This window comes from Sycon ciliatum, chromosome 7 (assembly GCF_964019385.1).
Source record: "Sycon ciliatum chromosome 7, ocSycCili1.1, whole genome shotgun sequence".
NCBI classification, from domain to species: Eukaryota; Metazoa; Porifera; class Calcarea; order Leucosolenida; family Sycettidae; genus Sycon; species Sycon ciliatum.
Genome location: NC_088649.1, coordinates 26,358,245 through 26,384,268, shown reverse-complemented (window position 1 = coordinate 26,384,268; position 26,024 = coordinate 26,358,245). Strand labels below are relative to the sequence as shown.

Genomic DNA, 26,024 nt, shown 5'->3' with positions numbered 1-26,024 from the left:
GCGATTCAACTGGTCATGCTTCACAGCCCCGCAGTACACACAGTTACAGTGGTCATCCTCGCTCAAGTCAGTCTGCACCCAGGCACAGCTCTGGCGTTGATCAATCTAGTACCTGTCACTGGTGTGGTAAGGAACGCCATGCACGCACTCAATGCCCAGCTCGTCAGGCCAAGTGTTCATTTTGCAGCAAGATTGGACACTTTGCTGTTGTTTGTATGCAGAATGCACACTAGTAGTAGCTCTCAGTCTGCCTCCAACACCAGTCACATGCATAGTCTGCAGTCCTCTGCTGCTAGCTCTGGTCCATTACAGTCTGCTGACCAGTGGCACTATCCTCCAGCCTACCTAGGTGCATTGTCCGCTGATACTGGGTGGTCTATGCCCATGCTGCTGCAGTCAGTGCCAGTTACAATGAAGGTCAACACTTGTGCAGACGTAACTGCCATCCCAGCCAGCTTATATGACGACATATCTGCTCACCATCAGCTCAACCTCCAGGAATCCGACCGTACGCTGAAATGTCCAGACAACGCAACTCTAGCTGTTTCAGGCCGCGTCACACTCAGTATCTGCCGTGCTGCATTTTCCGACTTTGCAGTAGACACGACAGTGTACGTTGTACCGCACCTGAAAACACCTCTGCTCGGCCGGCCAGCCATCGAAGCCCTACATATCTTCAGTCCGCCAGCAGATTTGCTCAGCGCAACTACCGGTACTTCTGAGCAGTCCTCCGTCAAATCGCAGTACCCTGAGCTCTTTGCGGGAGTTGGTTCGTTTGGCAGCGAGCACGCGATTCGCCTGGTCGATAATGCACAGCCTTACTCTCTGCCTACACCACGCCGTATCTCTCTACCGATGGAAGCCAAAGATATCGAAGAACTGCAGGCCCTCGAACAGAGTGGTGTCATTCGCAAGGTAACTGAGCCAACCGATTGGTGTGCCGGTATGGTAGTGGTTCCTAAACCCAACGGTAACGTGCGCATATGTGGCGACTTTACCGGACTCAACCAGGCTATCCGACGGGAACGTCACATCATGCCAACAACCGATCACCTGCTTGCTCGCCTCGGCACAGTCAAGGTCTTCTCGAAGCTGGACGCGAACAAGGGCTTTCACCAGATCCCCTTCTCGCTGGAATCTCAACTGCTAACAACATTCATTACGCCCATCGGTCGTTTCTGCTTTCGACGACTCCCGTTTGGCATCTCCTCTGCACCTGAGTACTTCCAGAAGCAGATGTCTGACCTGCTGAGCGACCTGCCAGGCACAATGTGCATGATTGACGACGTTCTAACCTTCGGTGACAACGAACACGAGGAGGAGAAGAATCTGCATGCAGTCCTGCAAACGTCTCTCATCAGCCGGAATCACACTCAACCCAGACAAGTGTGCTTTCCACCAACGTTCAGTCAAGTTCCTGGGACACATTTTTTGTTTGTTTGTTTGTTTATTTAGAGTCGAAGAACAAACAGGCAAATTTGCCTAATTACATGATATCGACTAAAAAGGAGAATAAATTATAAAAGGCCAATGAAGGTAATGACACTGAGTAGAGTGGGTAGTAAAGTATTACTTTGTTAAAGCCAGTTAGGCCAGTAAAGGAAATAATAGTACAGCGGGCAGTGGCATTACTGAAAAGCAGCATGTGCTGGGAGGGATTGCATGAATCGGTGGTCCACATCCTCGACGACAACGGCATCCACCCTGATCCCCAGAAAGTGCGCGGCGTTCAGGAGCTGAAACCCTGCACGGATGTCCCAGCAGTACGTCGTTTCCTCGGCATGGCGAATCAGCTGGGAAAGTTCGTACCTGATCTGGCAACGATGTCTCAGCCACTGCGTGCTCTCCTGGTCAAAGGCCAGGAATGGTCCTAGACCGAGGAGCACCAAGCAGCATTCGACGCGATCAAGTCAGCCCTCAGTTCGCATCCAGTACTGGCGATGTACTCGACTACCCTGGATACGATCATATCTGCCGACGCCTCATCATTCGGCGTGGGAGCAGTCCTCCTCCAGGTGCAGTCTGACGGCTCCATTCGTCCAGTTGCATATCAGTCCCGTTCTCTGACACCAGCTGAGACCCGCTATTCTCAAATCGAGAAAGAGGCTCTTGCTTCTACTTGGGCATGCGATCGTTTCGAACATTTCGTACTTGGCAAGCCGTTTACGATCCAGGCCGACCACAAGCCGCTCATCCCGCTTCTAGGCAGCCGTGCTCTAGACGACCTACCGCCTAGAATTGTCCGTTTCCGTCTGAGGCTCCTTCGTTTCAATTTCCGCATTGTTCACGTGCCAGGCAAGGATCTCGCCATTGCTGACGCTCTCTCCAGAGCACCTGTTTCATCAGAACAAGTCGACAGCCAAGATGTTGATCTCCTCGCAGCTGAGACAGCAGCGCTCGTCGACTACGCCGTTGATTGTCTGCCTGCAACAACTAAACGCCTCGATGACATCGCCGAGTGGCAAGAATCTGATCAAGTGTGTGAGTCGCTTGCTCGCTACTGCGCTGACGGCTGGCCACACTCATCCGACGCTCCTTCTGATGTTCGACCATACGTAGAACACCGGGCACACATCACACTTACCGATGACGGTCTGCTGCTCTACAACGACAGGTTGATCATTCCCGCATCTCATCGCGACAAAATTCTGTCACGGCTCCACACTGGACACCAGGGCATAGCCAAGTGACGCCGTCTTGCCCGCAACTCTGTCTGGTGGCCCTCCATCAATTCGGATATTCAGCTGTATGTTGCAAATTGCTCGACGTGCGCCCACATGCACACTCTACCAGCTGAACCGCTCATCCCAACAACACTCCCTGAACTACCATGGCAACGTCTAGCTGCTGACCTGTTCCACTTTGGTTCGGGTGACTTTCTCCTACTAGTAGACTACTACTCTCGCTACATCGAAGTCGTCCAGCTGACGTCAACATCATCCAAGGCTGTAATTACGCACCTGCAAAGTATCTTTGCCCGTCACGGTATTCCCGAGACATTGATGTCGGACAACTGTCCACAGTTTGCGTCGGAGGAGTTCCGTCGATTTGCCGAGGAGTTCTCATTCCTGCACGTAACCAGTTCTCCGCTATATCCGCAGGCAAATGGTCTCGCCGAAAGATCCGTTAAAACCGTCAAGCATCTATTCACTGCCTCTCCAGATTGGTGCAGTGCGTTGCTCACGTATCGCAATACTCCTCTGGAATCCGGTTACAGTCCTGCACGGCTCCTTACAGTCCTGCACAGCTCCGTTCACGTGTCCCCGTGTCTAGCTCGCAACTGCAACCTCAGTTGATTTCGACATCTGACTTTGCCGCCGCCGATGCAGCTCTCAAAGCCCGGCAAACAAGCAACTACAACGATCGGCACCGTACTCGTTCTCTGCCGCCTCTACAAGCTGAGCAACCAGTCTATCTAACGGATCGCCATGAGACTGGTGCAGTACTCCGTCAACCCGCCATTCGCTCATATGTTGTGTCTACACCCTCGGGTGAATATCGTCGCAACCGTCGACACATTGTTGCTTTGCCGTCCGCACCTCCGGTTGCGCAGGTTCCGAAAGCAGCTTCAGCACCAGATACAACACCACCGCGTCCACAACAACCTACGACAACAAGTACCACATCGTCTACAAACTCTTCTACACACTCAGCCGTTCCTACATCCAGTACAACATCAGCAGGCACAACCATTACTCGTAGTGGTCGTACAGTGATGCCTCCTGATCGTTATGGTTTCTCTGACTGAACTCTTGCTCTGATCTACCACTGAACTCGCATCACCATTACCTCTTTCATCTCTTGCTCTGTTGCTCTACTCTTCTCTACGCTTTTCTCATGCGTATGCGTGTATGTGTGTATGTGTGTGTTCTTCTTCTTTTGCGGAAGGGAGGGATAGGATTATACATAAATGTTTTGCATTATTTGGTCTTCTCGTCTTGTCTTTCTCTTTCCAACTTTCACTGCTATGCTCTTTCTCCTTTTTGAAGAAGGGGAGATGTAGTGTTATCTTGTATGTGTGTGTGTACCCATTGTGCATGCTTGTTTCTCTTATTTGTACTCTTCTCTTGTAGACTATCAATTACAGTATCCCTTTCATGATTCATCCCATATCTAGATGTCTCATGCACCGCAGCGTACCCTCAAGTACTCTACTAGATCCAGACATGGAGTACCCGCGACTGCCTTGCTGTATTATGTTTTCTTTCACTATGATTTGTGTTCTTGCACTGATAATGAAAAGGGTTCTTTGCCTCACAACGAGACCGTGTTGAGTTGGTATTTTGGTGTGCTCTCGATACGTACTAAGGACGTCGGGAGAACATTACACATCATCAAGTGGAAATATCCACGGACTTTACTATTGGTACTAAGCTTGGCCATCGCCAATGTATCCAACCACATCCGAGTCGCCATGCCCTGTGCCCACGACCACTTACTGAATCGGAGCCACCATTCATTATCAGATTCTCGACTACAGGTGGTGGGTGACACTCGCACTTCTACACTGGACTCATCAGAACAAGCGGTTGGGGATGCGGTGGGCAAGTCATTGGGCTCCGTGATCTAGGTTGGCCCGCCCAACAAGAACGGACTACGGATCTGCTGTGCATTACTCCCACGTGACGGAAAATCTGCCGGGTTGTGAAGGCCCGGGCAATGGTTCCACACCATGCCGACCTTCTTCGATATCTCTTGGTCTTGACAGACGTGGTTCACCACAAATGTTTTCCATTTGTACGATGGATTACCGATCCAATGAACGGTAGTGAGACTGTCAGTCCAGCCATAGACTTGCATGAAGGTCACACGCAGCTGCTTCACCACAAACTCAGCATAGCAAGACGCTAGACATACTGCATGCAACTCAAGGCGGGCTAACGTGGGCGGAGACACCGCTGCCACTTTGGCCTTGTCAAATACCAAGTGTGACTCTCCATTGATGACTGCATACAAAGAGCATCGAAACGCTTTCTCACTGGCGTCCGCGAAGGCATGAAGCGCAATAGGCGTGTCAAGATTTCAGCAAAACCAACGTGGCATGTCAAAGCCTACCACTTCAGCCAAGTCTCCCCGCCATCTGATTTAGCCACGCACACTAGTAGCAAGTATTACCTTCACTGGGGGCAGGGCTACTGTAAACCGGGAAACTTTTGCGGCGTGCAACTTTAGCGTTTTGAAAAAACGCCCCTGTTAACGACGGGAAATTTTAGCGATTTGGTCTTTTCAGGTGGTTCTTTTTTTTACGGTGCGCGATGATTCCCTTCGCGCCAGCGATGATGATACTTGTGCTGACGCAGCCACCAGCTTGTCGCAAAGCCTTTACGTATTCAACGACTTCACCGTCCAGGTCGCCAAGCAGCAGTGAGTGACCCCAAGCTGCATGAGGGAGAGTCGTCACCAAGTCGGGACTCTTCAAGTCTTTCAAGCGTCCCAGGTAGAGGCGCTTGCAATTCCGGATGATGCTTTCGTTCACGGAATGCTCCAGTTCCTTTGTGAACTTACTCACGGCCGATTTGTTACCATGCTCGGCGGCGTGGCGCCCCATACGAGCTCGGACTTCGTCAGAGTAATGGTGATAACTGCCTAGTTTTCGCTTCTTATCGGTCGAAGCGAGCTCCTCCATATCAGCAGTGTTGGCTTCCTCTGTTGCGCTGCTTTTCTCCGCCGGCGGTAAGTAAGCAGGCACAGGCGCATTGGTTGACCCAGATGCTTTCTTCTGAGAGCTGATCCACTGAAAAAGCGACATGACTCTTGACAATTTACAACAGTAAAAGCATAAACGAACAACTCCAGTTTCGGCAAAGAACTTGAAAGAAGTGACAAAGTTGCGAAAGACTATCCGTGATAATTTCAGATTCAACCGGCAAACAACAACAGTCATGTCATTTGACGGATCTGAACGAACAGCTAGTTCCGCGTGCACCTTTCGCGAAACAGCTCAGCACAGTCATGTACATGATAGTACAGTCACATAGACAAGGCATGCACACAGCTACAGACAGTCTTGTACACTGACTGTAGTACTGACCAGCGTAGTACGCGATGCACTACTTCCGTTCAAATTCTTCAGTTCGCGGCGATTCCAATTCGCGTTTTGCCGGTGATCGCGAAACTCGCGAAAATTATCCGCTCGCGAAAGTTTCCCGGTTTACAGTAAGTGCAGTTGGATCCCAGGACGGATACCCTGATGACTCGGAACAACTGCTGAACCGTGATCTACGAGACCTGGCATTCTTGTGTCACAAAGCACGTGATTTCATTATTCCTCTTGCAGTAAAATCCAAAAACTACACGCAGAAATTCAGTCACTTTTGCATCAACTGTTGCACCGAAAAATGTTGGTGGCGCAAGGAGAAGCTTATCGTTTGGAGTGACAAGTGATCACCGCTGCTTTTTCTTGTCAAAGTCAACAATACACTTTGTTCTGCAGCGTTGGGAGTGGTGTTGGAGTAGAAATTGCTGACTAGACGTCGCGGATGGGCGAGCTTTCCTGCGCAGGTATGAGTTGGGACATATTTCAGAATGGTCGAGTGGAAAAATTCAAAATTGTTTATTTCACGAAAACCCAAAAAGGATGATGGGGGACATGTCCTTAGTGCTAGACTGAGAGGTGTTCTACTATCTGCCGGTGTATAGTGTTTGCTAATTGAGGACGTAGCTCGCTGTTTTATTGGCGCTTATAATTTGGCTTTTTTCAAGACGGTCATTTGTGGCGTCAAGGGATGATTGCCCTCGTCTTCTGGGATGCTGGCGTGGATAAGTGTTGCTGCCCCAAGAACTCTTCTAAGGTGCGGTAATGTCGGCTTGATGTAGTTTTGTTCGTAGCTTGTTCTTGTACGCTGTGCCGTGGCTCGTTTGTAGACCCATAAATCTTGCCAATATTGGGCCAATATTGAGGGGAACCACTCTGTGACCATGTTGTCTTTGCACAAAAAGAACTCGAGTTCTTGTTAGCTCAACACCGCAAGCACTTGCTGGACAATGTTGCCCGGTTTTGACTGGAGAACAAGGCAGCATTCATTAAATGTCTTGGCCAATGCTAAAGGCAGATACGCAAAACTGTTGCTGCTTTCAGCGACACTGTAGATAATGCATTATACAAGGCATATTCTATGTTGGACAATGGCATAGAAATCATGGTCTCTATGTACTTTCAAATGCGATATCCAACTTTATCTTCCACAGATGTGTTCTCTAGACCCCTGTGATTGATTTTCAAGAAAGAAAAAATTTCCAAAAATTAGCCCTTAGACATGGTATTGCATGCACTGGCCCATTTGATCTTTTCTCGGGATTATGAACACCCGTGTCGCTGTCGATTGATTCTACAAACTCTGGTATAATCTATACTTGTCCAAATTCTGAAACCAGCAGAACATGTGTACCGATACATCATGCCAACTGCTGCTGCACAGACCATTTCAGCGGACAGTGGGCACTCTGGGGTGTTATGGCAGAAGCAGCAGAAAATGCGGCAAAGAACTAACAAACACAAAAAGGAGCTCTGACCAGCTTTCAATACCACACAAGAAAACAGGAAATGGTTTGGTTTGCATGCATTGCACACCATCATCAAGTGGAAATATCCACTGACTTTACTATTGGTACTAACTGTGGCAGTTTCCAGCTTGTCCATCGCCAGTGTACCCAACCATACACTTGCAGCTGAACGTTCCAATCACATCACTACACAACGCATTTTGATCGCATGTATGCAAAGTGGTATTTGCACACTCATTGACGTTCTGGCACATGGGCGGTGTGCTGCTGACATCACCATTGGCTAAACACTGTGTGGTGGCATGGCCGACAAGCCGATGGCCGGGATCGCAGGCAAATGTTCCCAGTGTGTTATAGATAAAGCTTGATACACCAGCCGGTAGAGAGAAACTGCCAAATGTAGGCGCTAATGGAGTAGCGCATGTAACAACTGCAATTGAAAAATCAGACAAGACACAAACAAAATAACAGTCATTACTGGCACACGTGATCACAATGGCACAGCAATTATCGCTGTTGGCAGCAACTAGAGATGAACGAATACTCCAACGTTCGAAAGGGTTAGCCCAGGGAAATCACTTGGAAACGAGTTATGAAGCAAATGTACACAACTGTAACAAGATAATAACATAACTTTAATTCTCGTAGCTATGGCGAAGCCGCAATGCGGCAAAAAAAGAACAAACACAAAAAGGAACTCTGACCAGCTTTCAATACCACACAAGAAAACAGGAAATGGTTTGGTTTCCAAACACAGCACACCATCATCAAGTGGAAATATCCACCTACTTTACTATTGGTACTAACTGCGGCAGTTTCCAGCTTGGCCATCGCCAATGTATCCAACCACATACGAGTCGCCATGCCCTGTGCCCACGACCACTTACTGAATCGGAGCCACCATTCATTATCAGATTCTCGACTACAGGTGGTGGGTGACACTCGCACTTCTACACTGGACTCATCAGTACCAGCGGTTGGGGATGCGGTGGGCCAGTCATTGGGCTCTGTGATCCAGGTTGGCCCGCCCAACAAGAACGGACTACGAATCTGCTGTGCATTACTCCCACGTGACGGAAAATCTACTGGGTTGTGAAGGCCCGGGCAATGGTTCCACACAATGCCGACCTTCTTCGATATCTCTTGGTCTTGACAGACGTGGTTCACCACAAATGTTTTCCATTTGTACGATGGATTACCGATCCAATGAACGGTAGTGAGACTGTCAGTTCAGCCATAGACTTGCGTGAAGGTCACACGCAGCTGCTTCACCACAAACTCAGCATAGCAAGCCGCTAGACATACTGCATGTAACTCAAGGCGGGCTAACGTGGGCGGAGACACCGTTGCCACTTTGACCTTGGCAAATACCAAGAGTGACTCTCCATTAATAACTGCATACAAAGAGCATCGAAACGCTTTCTCACTGGCGTCCGCGAAGGCATGAAGCGCAATAGGCATGTCAAGATTTCAGCAAAACCAAAGTGGTATGTCAAAGCCTACCACTTCAGCCAAGTCTCCCCGCCATCTGATTTAGCCACCCACACTAGTAGCAAGTATTACCTTCACTGGGGGCAGGGCTACTGTAAACCGGGAAACTTTTGCGGCGTGCAACTTTAGCGTTTTGAAAAAACGCCCCTGTTAACGACGGGAAGTTTTAGCGATTTGGTCTTTTCAGGTGGTTCTTTTTTTTACGGTGCACGATGATTCCCTTCGCGCCAGCGATGATGATACTTGTGCTAACGCAGCCACCAGCTTGTCGCAAAGCCTTTACGTATTCAGCGACTTCACCGTCCAGGTCGCCAAGCAGCAGTGAGTGACCCCCAGCTGCATGAGGGAGAGTCGTCACCAAGTCGGTACTCTTCAAGTCTTTCAAGCGTACCAGGTAGAGGCGCTTGCAATTCCGGATGGTGCTTTCGTTCACGGAATGCTCCAGTTCCTTTGTGAACTTACTCACGGCCGATTTGTTACCATGCTCGGCGGCGTGGCGCCCCATACGAGCTCGGACTTCGTCAGAGTAATGGTGATAACTGCCTAGTTTTCGCTTCTTATCGGTCGAAGCGAGCTCCTCCATTTCAGCAGTGTTGGCTGCCTCTGTTGCGCTGCTTTTCTCCGCCGGCGGTAAGTAAGCAGGCACAGGCGCATTGGTTGACCCAGATGCTTTCTTCTGAGAGCTGATCCACTGAAAAAGCGACATGACTCTTGACAATTTACAACAGTAAAAGCATAAACGAACAACTCCAACTTCGGCAAAGAACTTGAAAGAAGTGACAAAGTTACGAAAGATTATCCGCGATAATTTCAGATTCAACCGGCAAACAACAACAGTCATGTCATTTGACGGATCTGAACGAACAGCTAGTTCCGCGCGCACCTTTCGCGAAACAGCTCAGCACAGTCATGTACATGATAGTACAGTCACATAGACAAGGCATGCACACAGCTACAGACAGTCTTGTACACTGACTGTAGTACTGACCAGCGTAGTACGCGATGCACTACTTCCGTTCAAATTCTTCAGTTCGCGGCGATTCCAATTCGCGTTTTGCCGGTGATCGCGAAACTCGCGAAAATTATCCGCTCGCGAAAGTTTCCCGGTTTACAGTAAGTGCAGTTGGATCCCAGGACGGATACCCTGATGACTCGGAACAACTGCTGAACCGTGATCTACGAGACCTGGCATTCTTGTGTCACAAAGCACGTGATTTCATTATTCCTCTTGCAGTAAAATCCAAAAACTACACGCAAAAATTCAGTCACTTTTGCATCAACTGTTGCACCGAAAAATGTTGGTGGCGCAAGGAGAAGCTTGTCGTTTGGAGTGACAAGTGATCACCGCTGCTTTTTCTTGTCAGAGTCAACAATACACTTTGTTCTGCAGCGTTGGGAGTGGTGTTGGAGTAGAAATTGCTGACTAGACGTCGCGGATGGGCGAGCTTTCCTGCGCAGGTATGAGTTGGGACATATTTCAGAATGGTCGAGTGGAAAAATTCAAAATTGTTTATTTCACAAAAACCCAAAAAGGATGATGGGGGACATGTCCTCAGTGCTAGACTGAGAGGTGTTCTACTATCTGCCGGTGTATAGTGTTTGCTAATTGAGGACGTAGCTCGCTGTTTTATCAGCGCTTGTAATTTGCCTTTTTTCAAGACGATCATTTGTGGCGTCCAGGGATGATTGCCCTCGTCTTCTGGGATGCTGGCGTGGATAAGTGGTGCTGCCCCAAGAACTCTTCTAAGGTGCGGTAATGTTGGCTTGATGTAGTTTTGTTCGTAGCTTGTTCTTGTACGCTGTGCCGTGGCTCGTTTGTAGACCCATAAATCTTGCCAATATTGGGCCAATATTGAGGGGAACCACTCTGTGACCATGTTGTCTTTGCACAAAAAGAACTCGAGTTCTTGTTAGCTCAACACCGCAAGCACTTGCTGGACAATGTTGCCCGGTTTTGACTGGAGAACAAGGCAGCCTTCATTGAATGTCTTGGCCAATGCTAAAGGCTGATACGCAAAACTGTTGCTGCTTTCAGCGACACTGTAGATAATGCATTATACAAGGCATATTCTATGTTGGACAATGGCATAGAAATCATGGTCTCTATGTACTTTCAAATGCGATATCCAACTTTATCTTCCACAGAGGTGTTCTCTAGACCCCTGTGATTGATTTTCAAGAAAGAAAAAATTTCCAAAAATTAGCCCTTAGACATGGTATTGCATGCACTGGCCCATTTGATCTTTTCTCGGGATTAGGAACACCCGTGTCGCTGTCGATTGATTCTACAAACTCTGGTATAATCTATACTTGTCCAAATTCTGAAACCAGCAGAACATGTGTACCGATACATCATGCAAACTGCTGCTGCACAGATCATTTCAGCGGACAGTGGGCACTCTGGGGTGTTATGGCAGAAGCAGCAGAAAATGCGGCAAAGAACTAACAAACACAAAAAGGAGCTCTGACCAGCTTTCAATACCACACAAGAAAACAGGAAATGGTTTGGTTTGCATGCATTGCACACCATCATCAAGTGGAAATATCCACTGACTTTACTATTGGTACTAACTGTGGCAGTTTCCAGCTTGTCCATCGCCAGTGTACCCAACCATACACTTGCAGCTGAACGTTCCAATCACATCACTACACAACGCATTTTGATCGCATGTATGCAAAGTGGGACTTGCACACTCATTGACGTTCTGGCACATGGGCGGTGTGCTGCTGACATCACCATTGGCTAAACACTGTGTGGTGGCATGGCCGACAAGGTGATGGCCGGGATTGCAGGCAAATGTTCCCAGTGTGTTATAGACAAAGCTTGATACACCAGCCGGTAGAGAGAAACTGCCAAATGTAGGCGCTAATGGAGTAGCGCATGTAACAACTGCAATTGAAAAATCAGACAAGACACAAACAAAATAACAGTCATTACTGGCACACGTGATCACAATGGCACAGCAATTATCGCTGTTGGCAGCAACTAGAGATGAACGAATACTCCAACGTTCGAAAGGGTTAGCCCAGGGAAATCACTTGGAAACGAGTTATGAAGCAAATGTACACAACTGTAACAAGATAATAACATAACTTTAATTCCCGTAGCTATGCAGAAGACGTTACTTCAGTAACGTCTGGCGCTAGCCAGGGTCCACACAGCTTTAATTTGGTGTTTGTTTGTTTGTTTGTTTGTTTGTTTGTTTGTGTCACGCCTGGCACTATCCCGTATCTGTCCCGTACAGTGTCGCACAGCTGGCCATTTGCTGGCTCGCATATCTGTTCCGTACCGTACCGTACCATCAAACACAGCTGGCTACAAACAGCTGGCCACAATATTATGTACATGTATACGACTCCCTGTGTGCTGCAACTGTGCTTGAAGGGGACGGTTGAACTTTTTGTAGCTCCGTTATATCTGAGTTTTCAGTCGTTCCTCTTACTAATCTTGCCAAGGGGTTGGCTCTGGGTCCACCAGAGTTGCCCCTGGCGTATTTCTGAATTTGCTGGGGCGAGGGTTCCGCGACGCGGTCGCCAAGGCAGTGTCTTTTCAGTCACGACCATTGTCGTCCTCGTCTCTCCATTCGCGGAGGTGTAGCTGACCCCCGAATGGTTTCAAACTGCGAAGCTCGGAGGAGTACAGTGGTGGCAGAGGCATGAGCTGTGAGTGGAGACGGTTGCTGGAGATGGATGGTGATGCAGGGAGAAGAATTACGCTGCCTGATGCCGCGTGGGAAATTGTTTGAACCTGCAATTTCAGTTCGAGCGCGGTGGACTTCTAGACGATGTGTCCTCATGGCTGTTTTTCAACGCTTGGCCTATCGCTGATATCCCTGCGTAGGATGTTCTTCCAGTGGAGTCCAGGTGGGACTTCGGGTGCCCACACTCCATCACCTGGTTGATTGTTTCGGAACTGCAAAAATAATTATTGTTTCCTATTTTGTGCGCATCTCTTGTCATCTCTCTTTTCTATACGTCGCACACCAGATGTACTACCATCGCCGTCTTTCTCTTGCTTTCTCTCCCTGCTTGCTGTTTCAGTTTTGTTTTTGTTGCCACTGTCCCTCATCATACCCATGCTTGGGTGGTGGGCGGCGTGACCCGTTAGGGTAGCTGCCAATACAGTACGACTCCCTGATGTATAGAGAGACTTTCTGGAAAGAAATAGGGAGACGAGGAGGAAATGAAATTACAATGGATGTTAGTTGCCGAATAGGTGATAGGATGCGTCAGCAAAGACATACTTTGGAAGAGAGATCCCGTCGTCTCCAAAATAGGCGTGAACGGGTGAGTCAGCGCCGGTCACAGGAAACGTCGGCAGAGTGATCCCGTCGACTCCAGATTGCGCGTGCTCGGCAGAGTCAGCGCCTTCCAAGGAAACATTTCCATCAGTTCCCACAACATGCACGATGAGCTAAGTAACAAAGCATAGCGTAGGGCCCTGAGCTTCCAAGCTCTCTCGTTCCCGTAGCTATGGCGAAGCCGCAATGCATATATATAACATAACTTTAATTCCCGTAGCTATGGCGAAGCCGCAATGCGGCAAAAAAAGAACAAACACAAAAAGGAACTCTGACCAGCTTTCAATACCACACAAGAAAACAGGAAATGGTTTGGTTCGCAAACACAGCACACCATCATCAAGTGGAAATATCCACCGACTGTACTATTGGTACTAACTGCGGCAGTTTCCAGCTTGGCCATCACCAATGTATCCAACCACATCCGAGTCGCCATGCCCTGCCCACGACCACTTACTGAATCGGAGCCACCATTCATTATCAGATTCTCGACTACAGGTGGTGGGTGACACTCGCACTTCTACACTGGACTCATCAGTACCAGCGGTTGGGGATGCGGTGGGCCAGTCATTGGGCTCCGTGATCCAGGTTGGCCCGCCCAACAAGAACGGACTACGGATCTGCTGTGCATTACTCCCACGTGACGGAAAATCTGCCGGGTTGTGAAGGCCCGGGCAATGGTTCCACACAATGCCGACCTTCTTCGATATCTCTTGGTCTTGACAGACGTGGTTCACCACAAATGTTTTCCATTCGTTCGATGGATTACCGATCCAATGAACGGTAGTGAGACTGTCAGTTCAGCCATAGACTTGCGTGAAGGTCACTCGCAGCTGCTTCACCACAAACTCCGCATAGCAAGCCGCTAGACATACTGCATGTAACTCAAGGCGGGCTAACGTGGGCGGAGACACCGTTGCCACTTTGACCTTGGCAAATACCAAGTGTGACTCTCCATTGATCACTGCACACAAAGAGCATCGAAACGCCTTCTCACTGGCGTCCGCGAAGGCATGAAGCGCAATAGGCGTGTCAAGATTTCAGCAAAACCAACGTGGCATGTCAAAGCCTACCACTTCAGCCAAGTCTCCCCGCCATCTGATTTAGCCACCCACACTAGTAGCAAGTATTACCTTCACTGGGGGCAGGGCTACTGTAAACCGGGAAACTTTTGCGGCGTGCAACTTTAGCGTTTTGAAAAAACGCCCCTGTTAACGACGGGAAATTTTAGCGATTTGGTCTTTTCAGGTGGTTCTTTTTTTTACGGTGCGCGACGATTCCCTTCGCGCCAGCGATGATGATACTTGTGCTGACGCAGCCACCAGCTTGTCGCAAAGCTTTTACGTATTCAGCAACTTCACCGTCCAGGTCGCCAAGCAGCAGTGAGTGACCCCCAGCTGCATGAGGGAGAGTCGTCACCAAGTCGGGACTCTTCAAGTCTTTCAAGCGTCCCAGGTAGAGGCGCTTGCAATTCCGGATGTTGCTTTCGTTCACGGAATGCTCCAGTTCCTTTGTGAACTTACTCACGGCCGATTTGTTACCATGCTCGGCGGCGTGGCGCCGATCATATGGATGCTGGAAGCTTATCTTGGCAAGTGGTATTCCTGCCTGCAGACAACCTGTCACTGATCCCACTGTGTGAAAAGTGCCTTATCCTAAACAGGAGACATTACGTCAGTTCGTGAGAGATGATCATGAATTGAGATCCCTCCAACTTTGGGAAAACACGTGGTAGGAAGTTATTGTACCATTCTACAGCCTTTGCTTGTGGTGGTTTCTTCTCCCCTTGGTCTTGTGTAGATAAATGCAGGACCAATATACTCCTCTTTTTTTATAGCATTTGACTGCAGGCTTGGCATTACAACCGTCCACAACTACCAGTACCTGCTTCACTAGAAAAGTCGGGCACGCAATGCTGAGAGCTCATATGGATTTGTAACTGAGTCCTTGAGTACGGGTAATTCTAGTTTTTCTTCGAGCCTCCTGGCCTCGGCTGGACATAGCAAAGACAGTTCTTTGGAACGCTCTCCGCTTTCTGTTCATAGCCGTTCCTTCATCCTGGTGGAGACACCATCGCCAGGGTCTGAGGCACAACGAGAAAACTCCTCTTCGTCTGTCTTCTCCATGATCCATGGCTCTCCAATATTTCTAAACAAACATCTACTCCATGTAAATCATCGTTTCGAATTTGTGGAACATCTTTGGTTGTAGTGCCTCGGCTCATTTCAAGTCCAAACTCTATTACAATACATCTTGCACCGTCCAAAAACCGTTTAAAAACATCCTAGGGCCCCATGGGTGCTGCCTTTGGCTTTTATCATGCGCCATATTTCTTTGACTCCGACTGTACGTACATGACTGTACATTTACCGGTACGTACCTGACTGCATTGCTACTTACAGCGAACAAAGTGCTAAAAGTGTTACTTGTCCACAAAGTCATGTACGGCTACAGGTACATGGTAGAATGTGCTGCAACCGTAGATCTACGCATTTCAGGCACGACGAGGGTTGGAACTCATGACTGCATATAGCAGATTGTTGAGAAAAAGAACAGGGATTTCAAAATAATTATCTACTAAGCAATTTGTAATGCCGCTAAAACATCACACAATGCTCGTTTTGTTTGAATCTAATGCTTCATAATGCTCTGATGCTCGGATAGTCTCATAACGCCGAGCAAAATTCCGGCATTATCCGCTGGACCCTTTGTACATCCAGATGCATTCATGCCGCTTTCAGAGCGTCAAAGGCCGTACAAGTTGAGGGTGCCAAATGTGCACTATGGGCTGGATTTCACGGAGCGCAACTGAAGTTGCCAGAACAAAACCATTCCGTTGAAGCTCTATTTGGCATAACACATTATCATACCGATAACAATTGTAACATACCTTTGCAGGATATGCCGTCACCGTAAAACCCAGAGTTACACGTGCAGTTGTAGGACCTAACCGTGTTGGTACACGCAGCATTGGAGTCGCAATTATGAATCTGATGTAGACATTCATCTCGCTCTAGACCACCAGCCAGGTTGAAACACAAGGAGTACATAAAATGTAATGAGCCTCGGGCTGAGAAAAGGGTGCTATTGTTATTTTTGGTCAAATTGAGTTAGATAGCATACTTAAAACTCAAAATCTCACTGATTCATATGCGGAAAACCGTGTTGAAAAATCTCGAAGTATTTATTAGTAACGGCCACAGATGTGAAGGCAACTTTACAGAGCGAAGGTCTGTACCCTGCTTTCAAGTGCCCTTTTCTCAGTTGTGCGAGTGAGGCCAATAGCACCCTTTTCTTAGCCCGGGGCTCTAAAATGTAGGAGGGACAAATCAAACTCACGTAATGGACACAGTTAACACTAATACACTGCCGGTAATGATTGACACTAATTCTAGGAAGTCATGAAATCTGCTAAGCTGGCGTTTGAGTGCTTCTCGGTTCCATTGTTGTATTTGTTGTTGTCCCGTCCAGTGCTCGGATCCAGCGGATAATGCTCCGAAAATGGTTTGTATAGTTCTAGTCATAATGCTCCAAAAGCTACTCTATAAATGATAATTTTTCATCCAGCGCTTGCGCCAAGAGTGAATAGCAACTGAATAGAGCGGTTGCCAGTTGACAAACCCCTTTTTTTACGATGCAGTTGCGCGATGCCCACCACTTTCTGAGTGATTATTAGAGAGGTTTTGCATTCCGAATTTCGGAATGATTTTCGACTGTGCTTTTCCGAAAAAAGCGCGTTCCGAAAAACGGTATTTTCAGTGTTTTGCATTCCGAAAATCAGATTCGACTTCGTTTCCAAGGTTTGCCATGCAAAACAAAATGGAGAGCGTTGAAGGGGTTGAGCAGGATCAAATCCATGTGCGCAGGTCAAACTGAATTTGGGTGCGGTTCGAAGACGAGGACGGACTGATGGTGGACCAAGTGATCCAACAGCTGAAGACGAGGTTGAAAACGTTGGCGAACTACTGTCTTGTACTGTCAGTAGGCTCCATGGCAAAGGAAGATAGAGTGTGATGGAGTGTGAGAAGATTAGTCAACATGGCGAAATCAGCGAGAGCAGCAAAAATCAAAACTACATATGTACTGTACATGGAAATTTTTTCAAATAATCGAGAGCAGCAGAAAGCAAAAATACAAACATGAAAAATACACTTTTTTGTATTCAAATATGCACTCCCAAACATGAAAGAGCCGAAAATCCATTTTCGGAAAACCATGCACTTTCGCCACCATACTTCCGAAAGTTCGACTACTTTTTCGACTGCTGCCGCGACATTCCGAAAATAATTCCGAAATTCGGAATGCAAAACCTCTCTAATTATAATGCTGATTAAATGTAATCAAGGAGCGTGCTCAATTGTCCGAAGAGTGCTCAATACCCATATAGGGGCAGAGGCACACACAAGAGGGAGAGAGAGAGAGGTAGTGATGGGGAAGCTGTGTTTTGTCATTTCCAAAATCGGCCCGATTTTCTCGCCTAATCGGCTTTTTTATCGGCTAAGACAATGTCCAAATTCGGCCATACTATGAGCCCCAAAGTCAGAATTTGGCTCAAAGCGGTACTTGAACTCTTGAAGTCACCTCATACAGTATACTGAGTACAGATATGTACATTTACATGCTTTGAGAACGGTGTTGTGAACCGTCTGATTCTCTAAAGTGTCAGGAACGAACGACCACACTGCACACGGCACGAGGACAACTATTGACCCTTAACGGTGTATTTCACTTGTTCGAACATAATAACTAACACTAAGATCACCAGGTATTTATAGCATGCAAAAGACAGTGTATATCAGAAAAGCGTACACATATATAACATGACATGATAGTATTTACAGTGAATCACACATAGCGCATATAGCGTATACCATGCAGCAAAAATCAGCGGTACGGCGGAGTCGAGTTACAACATTGCAACGAATACAATGTCATAAGCGAGAATGCCTTTCCCACAGGAGAACTGGTGGTTTTGTAACAAACGGGTTTATTCACAACACCAGTTGGGCCAGTCGCGTAAAACCATGAAGGAAGAGTCAAAGCAAAAAGAGAGAACAAAATGAGTGTACTCCATTTTGTCATGATTCATGTTGAGTGACCATTGCACCAGGGTAGAACTCACCGTAGCAGGCCAATTTCAAATGGCTGAGTGCAATGACAAGAAGCTGAAGTTCGACTGTGTTTTCCTCGACTTTAAGAAAGCTTATGATCGTGTAGATCCCCCACCATTGCTAAATACATTCGAAGGAATTGCTGACAGGCCAGCAGTCGACTGGCTCCGAAGCTTCTTAGAGCGGAAGCTGTCTGTAAGGTTGGAAGGACAGTATTCCGAGGCCAAGGTCCTCACCTGTGGAGTCCCGCAGGGATCTAATCTTGCTCCAACCCTCTTCTTATTATTTGTTAATTCCCTGCCCTCATCAATCACCTACTACACCCCATACTTATTCACTGACGATGTCACCCTCCTGTATGTACATGATAACAAGAATTCCCTGCAGTGGAACCAATCTCGTCTAGAGAGCGACCTTTCTGCCGGCCAACTATTGGCCAGTAACGTCGGTGGAGAGTTCTTACCAGCCAAAACGACTCAGATCCGTAACTACAGCAACGAACACCCTGTCCAGCTCTTTTCCCAATCTATCACCATCGTTGAAGCTGTGAAGCATCTTGGAGTGTATTTAACACCCGATCAGTCAAACACCATCCACCTTCAGACCATCCTGGAAACCTTCCAACATCGTGTTAATCTGCTATGCTTCATGGGACGGCATCCATCGTGTTAATCTGCTATGCTTCATGGGACGGCATCTTTCCCCCACAGCCTTTCTACTACTTTAAAAAAAGTTTTGTCCGACCCGCCCTGGAACACGCCACCTCGGCCTGGACCTATGCCATCACCAGAGCTGAGCTGGAGCGTTTAAATGTTTTACAAGCCAGAGTAGCTAGGAAGCATTTGCTACATGAAAAGTCAATGTAAATAGATGCGAAACGAAATCCCAGTTTAACGCCCTTTGGGACTTAAGCTGTGTTCACAACTGACGCCTGTACGCGTGAAACCACATGTTTGTGTGTATTTTGCTGGCTTTTGGGGAGCCATGCATACGGAAACAAGCCGAAATGGAACTTCCGACATGTTGGAATTTTCAGCGCGTATCAGACGCATACAGCGTACAAGCCAGTCACCTTGACTGGTGGGGTCAACAAATTAGTACTTGAAGGTGGCGCACGCGCTAAATACGACTCGAATTGCTATTTTTGGCAAAGCCTGAGCGTGAGTTTGGACACGCATGAACCGCAAGCGTACCGCATACACGCGCCAGTTGTGAACGCAGCTTTAGAGTCCTTGCACTTTCGTAGACAAGTATCAGCTCTTGTTACTCTATTTAAACTTATACATATGATGAGTTCACAAGGAACGAAACAGCATGCTGTCCGCAGATTGAGTAAACTTGTACATAACTATATCTCCAGAACACCTCCAATTTTTCACCTTTCACTGTTTTCATGCGCAAGAAGTCCAAATAAACTTAACATCAATTATCACGGTGTGCGTTTTTCTTCCCTCTTTTCCAACAAAGCTGCAATGCTATGGAATTGTCTACCGCCTTCTCCTACCTCTATAACCAGCCTCCCCGAATTCAGTAATTCTCCCTATCAGCATTTTGCTGATATATTCATTACACTGACGGTATCCCAACTCCTTAATTACCAGATTGTGTATGCCTCGATCTATTTCCTTAGCCTATCTTCGATTGACTGCTCCCTCTACATACATGTAAAGTTGTCATTTCTTTCTTCTTGCAGGAGATCCCCTGGGCAGGCACCAAACCTTTGGCAAATCCTTAAATATAATAAAATACAAAAAAATCTGGCTGAAGATTCGTATCCACTAAAAATAAATATATAGAAATTTCACGGTTCGCGTGAGACTCGGCTGGAAGCCGAGTTTTCCGCATCCGCCGTGGGAACGCCTACACCCTCTAGGATCAAAGGCGCGGATGAACTTTAAAATTGTAATATAAACATTGCGGGCGAGGAGGTCCTATGGGTAAGTATCACCATCCACACAGGAACACGAATGGCAGTATATGCAGCTTACCGGCCTGGAACCTGCCCTGACCATGAAATGACTATGTTCACACAGCTCGAATCTGATAGTGACATTGCCCGTCAGTCTTGCTGCCACATGTTTGTGGCAGGCGATTCTAATGTCTACTGCCATGAATGGCTTGGTAGCATTCGCACAACAGCAGCCAGAGAAGCCGCCGAAGACCTTTGCTTCATCCACAACCTTGCAAGCATGTGTCAGAGCCCACTCGAGGCGGGAACACCCTTGACTTAGTCATGTCGGATGTCCCCGGTGCGGTTAAACCCACCATGTACCCAACCTTTGGTCGATCAGACCATGCAGTAATCGCCACCAACTTCCAGCTAACTCCATCCCATGATATTCCAGACACCCGGACCGTTTGGCGTTACCAACATGCTGATTGGCCTCTGCTCACACCCTTCTACCAAGCAACCGCGTGGAACGAACTGATCACTGATGATCCTGACTCCTCCTGCAGTAATGTAACTAAGTGTAGTTTTGTGGGCATGGGACGCTGACTCCGCAAGCACTCGACTAATCTTCTTCAGGCAGAGTAGAGATGGGCATGCTTGGCTTCTGTGCGCGATTATCCAGCGCTAAGCAAGCACATCTCCAGTACACCGGAGCGAAGCCTGCAACAGGAAGTCTCCAGGATTAGGAGTAGTGGAGCCTGAGCAAGCACTCCGGAGGGCTCGGTAGAGACAGCTCTATCCCAGTTCTCATCAACAGCCATGGCAATGAGCACACCAGGAATACCGAGAAGGCCGAACTCATATGCCAGTACTTCGCTGATAAATGCAGCCTTGAGAATGACTTTGACGCCTCCTGCATAATGCTCTCTGTTCGCCTACGCTCCCAGAACTTGCTCACTACAATCCACTTCCGCCCAGCCACAGTGCGCCGCACCCTGCTTTCTTTCAACCCCAGGAAGGCCACTGGACCTGACTAAATACCTGCCATGGTGAAGATCTGCGCCGAACCGTTCGCTCTCCCACTTTACCGGCTATTTGCCCCGTGCTTCCGCAATGGCTATCAGCCTGTAACCTAGAAACTTGCAAATTTTGTGCCTGTTCACAAAAAAGGGTCAAAGTCCACTCCCAAGAATTACCGACCGATCCCCCTGTTGTCTATCATATCCAAATGCATGGAGTCGATAATCAACTGTGGTCTGTCCAACTTCCTGGAGAAGAATTCTACCCTGTCACTGCGGCAATTCGGCTTCTGTTCGCACTCCAGCATTAGTGGCACCAGACAGCTGCCCAGGGAGGCCTTGTCAGGGTGCTTGCAGTGGACATCGCTGGGGCCTTCTACGAGGTCTCACGCCCAGGAGCTCTTCGCAAGGCAGAGCAATACGGTGTCAAAGGGTTCCTGCTCTGTTACCTGCAGAGTTATCTCCTAGTCTCAAGATCAAAGCAGTCGTAGGTGGCCAGGCCTCCACTACCCGTGAAATCCAGTCCTCGGCCCAACGCTGTACCTGATCTACATCAACAAAGCATAGGACCACCTACCTGAAGAGGCTAAACTCGCAGTATATGCCGACGACACCACGGTATATAAGTGTATCACAACGCGAGACAATATCCCAGATGGAGTCGCAACGCTCAAGCAGGCTGTTGATGCACTTGCCGACTGGGGCACCCTCTGGCGAATTAGGTTTGACCCGACAAAGTCGTAAGCCCTCACGATCACCCACCGACGATCCCACCACCCAGTTCCCTCTACCACATTCCAGGGGACGGACGTACCTGAGGTGGATCAGCGCCGCCTCTTAGGAGTAACATTTGACAGCCAGCTATGCTTCAAGCAGGACATTATGGTCTCTCGCAATACGCGGTGCGCAGCGACTCGGCTTCGTCCGCAAGGCTGCCATGGCTCTCAACCCATAATGCCGTGTTGTAGCATACCGTGGGTTTGTTCGGCCGATCCTGGAGTTTGGGATGCTGGTATGGTTGAGCGCAGCACCCTTCACACTAGCCCAGCTCCCAGCCATCCAACGTAGGTAGCGATGTCAGGGTAAATTTCTGTTTTGAGAATCGGGCAAATATTGTAATACCATCCGATTCCTGAAGACAAGTAGAGTATACTGGCAAAGTTTGAAGCAAACCGGAGCAAACATAGTGGACTCATTCCAGTTTAGAGTGCGCGGGGTAAGCGCCGCCATTGTCGAAAAGCACCATGCCGCACTGTACACAAGCCAGATCTCACCACGGCACAAAATCGGTCTTGACAACAGGGATCGCGGCTCATGAATAATCTTGTGCACTGTACAAAATGTACATACCGTAGCTGTACTGTTTTGTTTTTTTGTTGCTGCAAACTGTTGGAGAAATTCAAGAAGACTGTTGAAGAGTAGCCGAAGTATGAGTTGTGATTTGGCCATTCTCCGAGACAAGAAGAGTTCGACAAGTAGATTATGATCCTGGTGGTGGTCCGCTTTGAACTTCATCAGTTCTAACACCAATGCATTTGAAACGTTTCCGATCATGCTAGGCAGGGGCTTATCCTGCAATAGCTGCTCCTCCTTGAGTCCAAGACTCGACAAAACATCTTCACCGCCGGTCCCTTTGCTGGACGAACACTCATGATGGCGGTGTATCCAGCAATGGAGTACCTGTCGCGAAAAATACTACAAGTCTGGTGCGCGGCTTGATACGCCGGTGAAACTTGGCAGCAAACTAAATTGGACGACGGGGAACACGATGGAACTAAAATCAAACCTGTATCAGGAAGCGCAAGAGATGAAAAAGGCGACTGAACATACGCTAACTTGTCGGCGGCTATACTCCCAGCTCCGTAGGCGCAGCGCGCCCGCACAAACGCGGATACGAAAGTTCATCTTCTATTTCGTGGCAATAGTCACGACCAAGCTTGTCACTGACGTCTTCAGGTCACATTTGAATATCCCGCGTGCACTGCACGCTCTGGCCGCGACTGGCATTCTGCCGTACTGACCTTTTGTGCCATCATTTCAGCTGGTTGCTAGGGAATCCAGCGACAAGCGTGGAGGTCACGTGGCACGGCATTTTGACATCGCTAACGTAGGGCATTGCACGTTATCGGTGATGGCTGGTACCTGCCTAGCCTGGACATTCGTCGCTCTGTTGCGACCCTTTGCTACCTGTTCAAGCTCCACTATCTGACTGGCCATGCCATGATCACAGCCCTCCTACCCCCGCCAGCTCCAGCCCGGGCCCGCACCCGAGCCAGCGTGCGCAGAGTTGCGAACCACCGTCCATTCCAGCTGACCAAGACCTCAGTACCACCTCAGTCTCGGAACAATGTCATTCGGTCCCCCCCCCCCCCCCCCTGTATGATTGACAGCTGGAATTGCCTCACAGCCTCTATCCTCAGTGCTCGCCCCTTCCAGAAGGCGATGCAGACCTTCAAGAAGAAGGTCGATGACCACTTGAGGCAGTCTGACTGGGACTGGGCAACCGACCACCTCTAGCCTCCTCAGGGCTTTTGCCCCTGCTTCTCCCACCCCAAGCCTAATTGTCGCCAATCGTGAGTAGCCAATCTCCACTGCTACCCTATTGCACCTTTCATTTGACACTCTTCTTTCACTCCTATTATCTGCTTGATTTTTTGCTATGTTCTGCTGTGTTCCAAATGAGATCCTCTCCTTGGTTCTAAATCTTCCATTTTCTCCCGTGCTTTTCCCCTCATGCTTATGCTTATGCTTCCCTCCCTCACTTGGTGCGCCATGTGAAGATGCTGAGACCTCTGGTCGGTTGAGCATGGCAACCCCCACCAGCACCATCTCACCCCATGCTAGCCCCATGTGCGTGCCGGTGAGTTGTGTATTTTGTAAAAAAAAACTTTGTATGTTATAATTTTCTTGAGCGCCCATTTTTCCCCCTTCATTAAAACTCAAGTGCAGTTTAGCGCGTACCGGTATTGGCGTATGATTTCCTTTCTTCTTTTTGCTTTTAGCATTTTATCGCTCCACAGGTACTCTCGATCTCAGGTACTCTCATAATCTTGTGCAATTGTCAATTTTGGTCCTGAAGTGCCCTCCTTGTAGCTTTGCTACCGTCCTCCTCCTTTCTCCACGCTTTTTCTTAACCCATTATCACTTTGGGTTCAATGTAATTGGGCTTGTAGCCCATGTTTACTTGCAAATTCAAATAACAATATACATGCAAATTTGTAAATTCGGCGCAATTATTGGCGATTTCCATTGATTTCGGGGTCTTTTCCCGATGACGGTTCCGGGAAATGCCTAAAGTTGCAGTCACCTATTGCAGATAATGGATACAGAAATTCTGTTTGCATTCTGCTGAGGCACTAAAGCATCGATTTGCGGCGATTTTAGTTCGAAAATTGCATATTCGGCAAAAAAGATAGTTGAATTCTTTTCATAGCCAATGTTTCTGGCGAATTTTTCGGCCGGCCGATTTGGAAAATGCCTAGCTGTGTTGCAACTCCGAGTCTCACGCAGTCAGGATCATTAGGCAACGTGTGATCCTGATCGCTGGAAACTCGGAGTTGCAACGCAACTTCAATTCTCGCCCTTAGAAAGGGATATACTGCTCTCGATTTTAGACAAAAAGGGAGAAAAACTACACATTGTCGAACCTCCAGCAAGGAATGCACATTGTCAAGTTGCCTCTGAACCCGCCTGACGACCCAGAAAAAGCACTGTCAGCACTTTGCTGGCATGGTCTGATTGGAGTACTCATCTAGGCAAGTGTATTTGAACAGATAACCGGTACACGAAGAGCATTTGTCCAGTGAGGAAATGATGCCACAGGCTTCTACACACGACAAAACAATTTCCCGAAAAGAAAGGCAAATCCAGGAATTGTGCCCTGACGACCCTGGAAAAGCACTTTCAGCACTTTGCTGGCATGGTCTGAGTGGAGTACGTACAAGTCGAATACCACTACTCACCTAGGCAAGTGTAGTTGTACGGATAACCAGAACACAAATCGCATTTGTCCAGGTCGGAAATGATGCTACAGTGTTGCCGGCAATTGGCCTCAGTCAAATCTATGTGAAAGAAGACAAAACAATCAGTTGTTATCTCGTTTGGGTGACGCTCAATTCCCTGTTCTTTCTCGTGCTAGTTATTTAAGGCAGTTAAATGTTCTAGAAGCTGCCCGAATCTGTTTATATAAGCCTGATCTTTTAAACAGAAGAGACCAGGTGTTTTCGTAGGTCTGCAGATCACTCATCAACATCATATCACTTGGAATATCTGATAATATGTTTTACATGTTCATGATGTATAGCAGGTTGCAACCATACTAGGAACAAAAGGGGGGAGGTTTTGTCTGTGTTGTAAACCACCAGTTCTCAATTGGGAAAGGCCTTCGCGCTTATGGCATTGTATTCGTTGAAATGTTGTATTTCGACTCCGCCGTACCGCTGATGTTGCTGCATGGCATACGCTATATGCGTTGTGTGCGTTTTGCTGTATACGCTGTTATGTCCAGTTTTATATGCTTATGTTTTGCATGTACGCTGTTTCTGCATGCTATAAATAGCTGGTGTTATTAGTGTTCATTGTTAATTATCAGATGAAGTGAAATATACTGTGTAAAGGAAAAGAGTTGTCCTCGTGCCGTGTGGTCGTACGATCCTGACAATTTAGAGAATCTTGCAGGGTTCACAACATTTGGCGACCACGCCAGGAT

At 48.0% G+C, this 26,024-nt stretch overlaps 1 protein-coding gene across 1 annotated transcript in view; it reads right to left on the bottom strand.

Moving 5' to 3' along the window:
- The window catches only part of LOC135821756 (uncharacterized), a 147,161-nt gene that overhangs the window by 86,723 nt on the left and 34,414 nt on the right, over positions 1-26,024 (bottom strand). The window contains exons 2-5 of the mRNA XM_065334754.1: positions 25,279-25,377; positions 16,186-16,308; positions 11,567-11,884; positions 7,616-7,933 (exon numbers count right to left, since the gene is read on the bottom strand). Of these exons, the coding sequence (XP_065190826.1) occupies positions 7,616-7,933; positions 11,567-11,708 (460 nt within the window). The 5' untranslated portion in view covers positions 11,709-11,884; positions 16,186-16,308; positions 25,279-25,377. The remainder of the gene's footprint in view (positions 1-7,615; positions 7,934-11,566; positions 11,885-16,185; positions 16,309-25,278; positions 25,378-26,024) is intronic.